We start from the raw sequence: 10,556 nt of genomic DNA, 5'->3' as shown, positions 1-10,556 counted from the left end.
AACTCTAAGAGCTTCTTAGGAGTGTTCTAAGAGCATTTTAAGAGCGTTCTAGAGCGTTCTTAGAATGTTCCTAAGAAGCTCTTAGCGTTAAGAGCTTCTTAACGAATCTGGGAAACCCGGCCAATTTGTTTAGAGTCTAGCCTAGGCAACCACTCATTCACATACTAATTACACCCATCAAAAAGACCAATAGATGTTGCACTGGAAACTGTAACCTTTTCATAATGGTGTTAAGAATCTACAATATCAGGACATGTTAGAGATATTTAGTTTTTATCAAGATGCATTAGATCAATGTCTTCTGTGTTTTAGTAAAACTTTTCTTTTTGTGTTTTTCATGTACAGTAGTTCTACATCTCAGTATTATACATGGATAAGTATTTGATTGTGCAAACAATTCAGTGTTAAATTAAATATGCCCATCTTACTATTATTATTATTACCAAAGCCAAAGAGAAACAAAAAAAACATAAACAAACAGTACTTTTGGATTTTAACACAAATGTGATTTATTATACTTTAATATTCAACAGTAGAAATGTAATGCATTCCTTTATGTACAAAACACTTTAATATCTTTGGTTTCCAGTTTGCGTTATATTCAAAAATACTCATTCCACTGGTTTATTGTTTATTAACTGAATTATCAAGATCCCAGATCAAGATTCCCAGAATATATAGATTACTGAACAGGAAATAGTAAACTGGAGAGTCTTTGGCAGTAATCTTCCTCCTTGATTACCTCACTTCCTGTGGCTGTCAAGGACTTGTTTCCTGAGTCTGTAATATTTCCATGGTGACAGTTCTTCATTTAAGGCTTGCATGCAATATAAAGTCATTTTTGCAGACAGTATAAACAATCATGTAACTTAGAATTGGAAGACATAGCACAAATTCAAACTGTACTTCCGGATGACTTAATATTTGCCCGGTGAATTAGTTATAGATGGCTAGTGTCTGATAAATATCTGCTCTGGGGAAAGACTAACCAGTGACAACCTTTGACATTATAACTAGGCATTCATGATGTATTGAAAATGTGTTTTATCCATTTTGCTTCATAATTTCCTTATTTTACTTCAAGTATAAATAATAAAAAGTAATTGTCCTCTTTAAAACAGTCTTACAGATTAAACGTTTTCTCATTAACTTCATACAGAAGAATTAGCAGTCCTAAAATATATCAGTAATGGTAACAGTAACATAAAACTATATATTTATTTGAATGAACTCTAGTGGTACCTCAGTGGCCTCACACTAGCTGTCGGTTGCTGGTGTATTAACCAAACTTCCATTAGTATATACTATGGTGGTGCTGCATTTCAGTAAGAGTTATAAGCTTTTGACAGTAGCAATAAGACAACAAGTTATTGTGGGATGTGTGCTTACACTTGATAAAGTAGGATTTCAACCTCTTAATCTCCTTTTACAAAACAGAATAACCCAGTAATGCGGTATGAATTAGTGGGCTGTAACAGACAGTTGAGATTCAGCACTTTAAAGCACTGAGTGATAGTGAAATATGGAGTAGTAAACTTGACGAAGCAAGTTAAGAATAGTGAGATTTTTTTCGCCATGCAATGACGTTAATTCCCATTCCCATGACATTCAAAGAAATGATCAATAAATAATTCATAGAATACAAGTCTGGTCCTGTACAACAAGATGCCCATATGCTCTTGCAAGGTTGCATTAATGTTTGTTCACTTTTTAAGGTGATTTAGCGTTCCCTTCGTTGTCCGGCTTGCAGACCCAACCTCTACCTTTCCTTTCCAAATGTCTGCTCCTCAGTAACTCCACATGTACATTGGTGGTTGCCAAAATGTTCCTCACTTGTTTGTCTTTTGATCAAACCTAGAAGGGAAAAGAGTAATCCTTACATTTTAGGAATAGTGCCATTACTGTATGGGAGTGAAAATTGTTTTATTATTGCTTGTTATTAATAGTCTGTGGGATTCTGTGGTTATATACAGAGCATTGTTAGATGGGTTCTTCCATTTTTGTGAATCAGCTTCAGTGTGTAACAAACACATCTAGTGGTCTACTTCCTGTGGGGACAAGGCTCCCAGAAGGAACAACTATCTGGCCATGGTAAATAGCTTTATGGATTGCTGCAGCATATTGTACAGTGGAGAGTTCATAGAACTGTAACCATATTTGAACACCTTAGGTATCCTAATGTATCCTGTTGAGCCAAAGGCAGGTGGAGAAGGAGTAAACTTACTCTCTGATGCAGTCAGGAATCTGGAGGCGTTCCATAGGGATGTACTGAGACAGCTCCTGCAAGCTGTGAATGAACCTGATCTTCCTGCTGAACTTTTCACTGGAAGGAACACACAGATAAAACAGGAGTTATGAATGGCATGATGTTATATCCCTTCACACTCAAATGAAGAACAGTCACTGTTGATAAAGAAAATGAAATGCAGTCCTTACCTAATGAAAGGTTTGACAACGGTTATCAAGGCTTTGACGTACCAGGCAGGGTGGACCACAAACAGACCTTTAAGGTCTTTCCTTAGCCTGGTTATAAGAGGAGAGCAGACACAGACACGAGAAAGTCATTTTTTTAACACTGATCAGGAATTGGTCAGGTACGGGAAACGTTATTTTTAAAGGAGAGAACATGATTGAAACTATCAAACCATTACACATCCAATTAGAGGAATAACTGTAGGCTCAAGTGACAGCAAAAAGGTGAGGTAACATGTGAGGTAACGTCTGAGGGACGATGGGTGTTTTGTCGTAGCCATACCAAACCCTTTGATGTCTACGATGAAGTGGGAGGGAATTCTACCCCAAGTGCGCAACATGACGATTACCTTTCCCACACTATGTACGGACAGGTTCGAACGCTCCTCAGAGCACAGCATTGATAGGAAATGCATGATTCACTGATGCCACACAAAATCAGACATGTTGTTCTGGGATCATCTGAAGACATTGTGCATTGACTTTGGTTAGAGCTAACTGTTTCTCTAATCCTTCGTGATATTTGACTATCCTTGTTTATCCGTCTTATATCTTGAACGTGCTTTTGTTTTTCATAAACGTAAAGGGATATAAAGGGATATAATGTTAAACAGGGAGGTTTGAGTGGAGGAGGTGTGGGTAAAGGCTAGATTGTGGTAAGTGTAGCTGCTAGCCAGCCACTGAGGGAGGAAGAAAACTGAGCTGCCTTTATATGGACTATACAAACACATTGCCTCTGAGATAAGGTTGCCTCCTTGGTTTAAATGGGAGCCACACACAGTAAGTATCAAAGTCAAATGTGGTGCTAAAGTGAGTAAAACTGGATTTCAACAGTGGTGGAAATGTGGTATTTGAGATATAAACTGAGAACTGAACATGAGCTAGTTTGGGAACCTACTGTAAGACAGGACTGACTTTGAAGTCCATTAAACACCACTGAGTCCAATAAACTTTCAACAAGGACTGTGCTCCAGTAATATACTACATCCAAAATTAGCTTCAACAAAAGAGTTTACAACAAGGGAAACACACACACACACTTTCACCACCTTGTTCACACACCCACAGCTGAGCCCTGCCCGCTACAGTCAGGGGGTTAGGAGGTTATCTGAGGAATGCGGGGAGAGAGCACTTCCCTAACGATAACACTCCAGTTCCTCACAGCGCTCGATCATTACAGCATTCCTTTCATATTTCACAGGAGAGGCAAGGAGGGCAGACAGAGGAGCCTCATATACTAAATGGGCATCTGATGCTCACATTCCAACTAGTAGCTATGACACCTACAGTATGACAGAGAAAGCGTCGAATATAGAGAACAAATGATTGTAGCGCCCCCTTCTGAAGAATATGAAAAATACACCTAATTTTAGTCCCACTTTGAGCATTCTGTGTGTTAGAATGAAAAGTTGGGGTGATTAATATGTAAGATTCAACAGGAAGAAATACTAGCCAATACAAGACTTTCTACTGGACTAACACTAAAGCTGCTGAGTGTCTGATGCATGGCAAAACCTTTGTTAAAATATCTTGCTGAAAACACTTCTCACTCTACACAGCGGAGATGGATGACCTTTTTATTTGAACACCATCAAAATACTTTCCCTGTGCATAATTGACCTAACACAAAGCAATCCCTAGCAATTCCTAGAAATGCCAACCCTGGCCTCCAGCTCTCACAGGCTCATACAAGACTGTGGACGGTTACAGTTACATACTGTACAATGTCAGGAGTGCGACAGCTATTATATTGGGAGTTCCCTTACCTTCTCTCAATGGAGGTGTAACATTGGCGCAGCCACTTGATAGTCGGCATCTTGTTCCTGGGAGCCATGCCACACAGGTACACCAGGACATAGTTCTCTGACACCATCAGGTCCAGCGTCCCCACGATGTACCTGTCACAACATGACATGAGCTGTGGGTCAGCACTGACCATTCAACTGGATGGAGAAATGCTTTGTGTGGGTGTGTCTGTAACAGGATAACAATTTGATCTGTAGTCTGTGTGGCAGCTAGGTCAGGTGTTGGCATGAAGGATATTTCATGTCAACACTTTTAAAAGGGAACATTGTTTTTCAAAGGGAAGTGTCCATGCAACACAGAAGTGCACATGCTCACACTGACATGCTCGCACATCCAAGCACCCACGCGCATGCACACTCACTCAAGCAGACACGTACACACACACTGTTGCAACACAGTTCCCAATTGCACTGCTCTCAACATCCGGGACATTTGTAAAGAAGTTACCAAACAGCAACCAAGATCAAAATCGTCAAGCAAAACAACTAATTAAATCACAAAGTACTAGTACTTGTTATTTTGGGATCTGAGATTTCTAAATTCATGGTACATAGTAATGTTTGACCAAAAGTGTCTATGCTCAATTGCATGTGTAACTTCACACAATCACACAGATTGTAGACACTGTAGAACATACTGACCTGAAAAGGTTATCCATGACATACTCATAGTTCTCCACCGTGTTTTCTGGTAGATAGCAAGAGGAGAACAGGATGATGGCGTTCATCCCCTCACCATAGTAACCTTCAGAGCGATCAAAGGGTGGAAAACCAGTTGGAGAGAGGCTGGGAGGTCTAAAGAATGTTTTATGTTACTTTAGAGAAACATCGAGTGTGTCGTCCTCCCACATTCTATGAACAAAACAAAACATGTGAAGCACGGCACCATAGGTCAATTCAGTTCCAATTCAGTTCATTTGAACTAGGGTACTTCCCAGTGCGGGCAGACTTTACCTCCGTGGGAGAGCACCTGCAGGTACGGCTCCAGAACGCTCATGTTGACATGGTATTCCTGGCCAGCGATGCAGAAACGCCTCCACCGGCGCCCCCTGCTGTCGACCTGGTCGAGGTCCATAGGACCCATCTCCGCCTGCTCCACTGCTGCGCTGGACACCCTGCTCTCCCCTCGGCCCAGACGTGGCAGGTCATCTGGAGGTCAACAGAAGGTGCTGTCAGTCAGGTAGATATACAGTATTTGAAGTAGGTTGGAGGGGTTGAATAGTGGATCGTTTGTTGTGCTGATTCAAGGGTTTGTGTCATTATAGTACCTGGCTTAACGTTTCATTGTTTCTCTCAAGTTGACCTATATTTCTTGTCCTTCTAAATATCAGTCTTCACCTTCAGATTTGAACTGTCTCATTGACTGTCAAAAGCCCCTTCCATGACACTGTATACTATATATGAGAACTGCTCAAATGAAACAGTGACACAAAAATGAGTTTATTTCCATCTGTTTGTTTCCCTCGCTCTCTTACTCCTTGAACCTCCCTCCTTCCCCCTTCCTCTCACCCTCCCACTCCAGCTCGTGCATGCTGTCAGGGAAAGTGCAGGACTCGCTGTCCGACGGCGTCTCCATGGCCTCTAGGTTGATGTCCATCTCCGTGTCGTCGGGCGAGAGGGAGAGGCCGGCGGCCAGGTAGCCCTCCTCCCCAGACACCACGCTGCGGTCCAGCGAATTGGTGCTCTCCAGGGTCAGGCTCAGGGCGGGCGCCACCAGACGCTTCTTCCTCATGCCGTTACCCGAGAGCGCCAAGCTGGTGGGTGGAGCTGGGGCAAGGAAAGAGAGGGATGGAGTATGTGAAGAGTATGTGTAAGAGAGGAAGAATATAGTACAGCATGTTTTACTCAATAATGAGATATTTTACCAGTATTATACAGTATTACAGTATATTTACTTCATTATTACAGTTAATGCAAAAAGTACATGTATTTTCCTTTATATGATATCCTATCCAACATAATCTTCTGACAGAAACATTGTATTAATATACACTTTTATTTGAGTCTAATTTTTCCTTCAATCTTTGCTGTACACATAATAATATCAGGAGACTTCCAGGGAAAGTGTGACAGCTGACTTCGCTGTGTGCCAGGTCTTTGAAGGCATAGAGCGTTGCAACTCGGCTTTACCTGGTCTCTCTCCATTGTGACTCTCTTGCTCGTCTTCTGGGCTGTTAGTATCCTCAGGCAGAGGTCTAAAGCAGGAAGTAAATCCTTTGTGAAAGATGTGCATTGACAGTATGTGTGGTAGTCAACGTACTTTCAATATCACTCATATTCTCATTCAAATTCTTATTCAATCTGATATGAGAATATCATATTCTTCTTCAACGTTAGAAAGATGTCGTGCACACATTAATACCACACAGGTTAAAGGTCAAGAACCAGTTAACCTCTGACCTGGGAAAGTCCTCGTCTTGCCACTCCTCCCTCAGCTCCATGTCCTGGAAGTAGTTTGCTACCTTGGCCCCCTCTGAATGCCTTGGATCAGAGACACAAAACACCATTTATTTTTCTGTGATACTTGCGTTTCTTATTTTTATTGACCGATATCAGGACAGGTATTTATTTTTCTAGAAAATATTTGGCATTTATGAATACACCACATCACACAATGCATTTTATATTACCGTGGCACAAGGCTAAATAGTACCATATCAGATGTTATTTGATCACAAAGCTCATTTCCCTAGTGAAACACATATAGAAACATCATGACAACTTGTGTGGGGCAGTGATGCATTAAAGCAGAAATCCCTGTGGTCAGTACAGTTTCCACATTTACCACAGTACATAGGGAAAAGGAGTGAGTAAGGTACTTTTCACTACCTGTACAAACATGACCTGAATGAATCAGACAATCCCAGCAAGCAATTTGGGCTTGTCAAACGGTCATACTGTAGTATTGACATAATTAGAGAAACCAAGGTGATATGCCAAGTTGACACAAGCTATGCCAAGTTTGGCATCAAAGTGAAATGTTAAATCATGTTCACCTGATTAACTGAAATGAGCAAAAAAGCTTTTTTGAAACCCTTATCAAAGACACATGTACATGCACACAGTCACATGATCTCACAAAAAACTACATATTTCCCCTTTCAAGAGAGCCCTCTGGTTCCTCCTCACCGAACTCCTAAGTGGCTCGTAAGAGCATACTGACGGAAACACACACAATCAAGTGCAGCGTAAAGACAACACACACACCACACACGTACACACACACTAAACAAATTATCTTACATCAAGCATGTCCTCTGGTTGTCATTGGCATGAGCAACTGCCAGTGTGTCACTTTATGACAAGATTTCAGGAAAGCTAAGAATTCAACAGCACCCTATGTTACTAGGACTATTTCCACATATTTAGGAAAGACTGGTCCATGCCCTGTCCCCCTTAATGGTAGGATCTCATCGATTGATTAATAGATGGTCTTATTATGGTGTATGGTTGTCCATTTATTAACGGCTTGATTACACACTAAGAAGTAGCTAGACAATGTTAATGAATCAGATCTAAATCAAAAAATGGGGATGAGATAACTAAATGGTTCAGATTTGATGGAGGTTAGCCAGTAAAATTAGATTTTCTAGTTGACCGATTATTGTATTTGTATGTGTAACATACCAGGCAATGTATAGGATACGCCTGTTTTCGTGAACAGTATATTTACAATTTAAATACCTGTAGTAGGCTACATGAAAGAAAATATATTTATTACTAATTAGAATAAAAAGCCATTTTATACTTCTTTAAATCCTTCTTCCCGTTTTAACCGCGTAACCTACATTGCTATTTGTGTGGTTTCAGAATGTAAATACAGATTTTTAAAAATGCAACATACCTGTTCCTCTACCTGTTTTTATAAATTTGCTTCCAACACAAAGTAAAAGGTGTCTATTCCACTGAATTGATTGAACATAGAGATACAGACTGAAACGTTTATGAATTCGGTAGGTTAAGTTAAAAATAGGATACAGTTAACTATGCAAGTTGTGCACGAACAAGAACTATGAAAAAGATACACGGGGAGTGTCTATTGGCCAATGAGTGGGCTTTTCACCTGCTACTTGGTGACGCGTTCGTAACACCTGAGATTCCACTTTGCAGATAAAAAAATCTACAGGAACAAAAAGTATTTACAATTCCGACTTAAATTCTATGTAAATTCAATTTGTAGGCTGATTCATCCAGCAGATGTGTGTAGTTTATTATACATTAAGAGAGGGAGAGGAAGACAGACTGCATGTGATCTGTTTTACATTTTTGAAAAGGGCTTGTCTTCATTATGAACAATTATTCAGATACCTGTAAATCTTGTTTGGTTTCTTATCGTGGATTCTTCTCACATGTTAGTTTGGCGCACTGTACATATGTCACACAAATACTTGTATACTCAGACAACGGAACACCTATTGAGGGTAAATAAAAGGTTATTATTACAAGTAATTCTTTGGACTGGCAATGTCTGCAAAAAAGGGTGCTAAGCAATTCCTCTGTGCAAGAGCCCACTTTACTAATCCCTAGCTTGATCACACACCCTGCATCCAGACACATTTCACAATCCCTTAACTTAGATTACTACGACAATCCGTAAATCTCGCATGCAACCACAGGCATTCACATGATCATGGTTCACAAACAGCATAGGACAGCCATGACCAACCCCAACCACTACTTTGTTTTCACGTTGCTAGAGAATACTATTTCTGAATGGCTTGAACACATGATGAGGACCTGAGCCTAGAGTCTGATCCTGAGTGGAAAAGACTCAGAACAGAAGACCTCTCCATTGTTGCTATGCCTGTCGAAGCACGACATGGGTGTTACTCTGCCCCCCTTTGTGCTCTGTGCTCAGGAAACTTGAGCATGTAAAGGCAGCAGACTATTTTGAGGCTGTCTTTTGTAGCTTGAGCCTATTTTAGGGACAGGACTGGTAGCTGTAGGAAGAAACTATCTCAACGTGATTGACATATTGAAGTTTGGAGGCCAACAGAGAAAGAGACAGACTAGTATATCTTGTCTTGGTGTAAAAGCACCTATCTCTGCCAAATTCATGTTTTAACCTGAAACTTACTGTAATTTGATTGACTGAATGAAAGAAATGGTACATTATTGGGCAAGGATTCACATTGAATATTCCAAGTGTATAAAAGCAGATTCACTGGCCTTGGGAAAGGGGTCCCATTTCAATACATAACAATGTTGAGTAATGAGATCTGCTCTCATGCCATAATTCTAGCTAGTCATGTGATTCTATACCTTTAGCCACCCAATCAGGAGCCAGGATCCCAGAAGCCGAGTGCTGTGACACTTTCTATAACTGTCATAACCTTTGCTAAACTGTAGTCTGACTGTTCCTTGTGAAAAGTAACACAAAGTGCCTAATCTTTGCAACTACATTGGCATGTGCTGTAGTCCTCTTGGAGGTCCAGGGATGACATTGATGAGTGTTTAGAAGTCAGTTGAGACTTCCTGGATGAATGAAAAGTCCCCCTTTCCTCCTCACATAGTGTCTTGTTACGCAAGACCAGTGACTTTTGATTCTTCACTTCCTTCTTTCACTGGCCACATGACAGAACGGCCCATCTACAGAGTCATGTAAAAGATGCATGCAAAACCCAATAGTATACTCCATTCAAGAGTATCATTAGATCTAACTTGCCCTCAGGCAACTTTTTTGACAGGCCCATTCTGAAATTAACTCAAATATATTAGCACTATTTCCTGTGTACTGTATATCAGGAAATCAACACTGCATTTCAGGCAAATCAGAAGCGAGAATTCAAAGCATCTACTCAAGCCTTAGGTTTGCCTTTTGAAGAAAGGACCTACCCATTTGTCAGGTACTGTTCTCTTGTATCGGAGTAGGTTCCCATGTCTTCAAATCGAAGCAATCAGGATTGTCCGTTGGAGAAATGACACATTAAGGAACTGTTGTTTCTTCAGCAACTAAGCCTGCTGCAACAGCTCATCTGCATTGCTCCTGAGGAAGTCCTGTTGATATGGGTATGTGTGTGCATGTGACAGAGCGTGTTTGCCTTGCTGTGCGTCTGTCAGTAGACTCTGCCTCTCCCCTGTCCCTACAGGTTTTTCAGCATTTCAGTACAACCTGTTGTGGTTGCCTCCCTATTGGCTCAGCTTACCTGGGGCTTGGTTAAGTGTGTTAGCACTTAATGCTAACTTAAAGCATGTGCACCGAGGGGTCTCTTTAAAGAAGTGCCTGTATTCTCACTATATTTGTCTAAATGTGATGCTGCATTGGGTCATGTTAAAAGT

At 40.7% G+C, this 10,556-nt stretch overlaps 1 protein-coding gene across 1 annotated transcript; it reads right to left on the bottom strand.

The window, feature by feature from the left end:
- Positions 1–618: 618 nt before the first annotated feature.
- Positions 619–10,271, bottom strand: bnipl (BCL2 interacting protein like). Its single transcript, XM_084705930.1, has 10 exons — positions 10,113–10,271; positions 6,678–6,758; positions 6,408–6,472; positions 5,787–6,044; positions 5,232–5,426; positions 4,920–5,022; positions 4,239–4,370; positions 2,437–2,523; positions 2,225–2,323; positions 619–1,854 (listed from the first exon to the last, which is right to left on the bottom strand). The coding sequence occupies exons 1-10, from the start codon at positions 10,154–10,156 to the stop codon at positions 1,830–1,832; spliced, it is 1,089 nt and encodes a 362-aa protein (XP_084562056.1). The 5' UTR covers positions 10,157–10,271; the 3' UTR covers positions 619–1,829.
- Between the last annotated feature and the right edge of the window lie 285 nt (positions 10,272–10,556).

The sequence above is a fragment of the Hypomesus nipponensis genome, chromosome 2 (assembly GCF_054491055.1).
Source record: "Hypomesus nipponensis isolate SF chromosome 2, ASM5449105v1, whole genome shotgun sequence".
In the NCBI taxonomy this organism is placed as follows: domain Eukaryota; kingdom Metazoa; phylum Chordata; class Actinopteri; order Osmeriformes; family Osmeridae; genus Hypomesus; species Hypomesus nipponensis.
The sequence above is the reverse complement of the archived record's forward strand: the minus strand, read 5'-3'. Positions and strand labels throughout refer to the sequence as shown.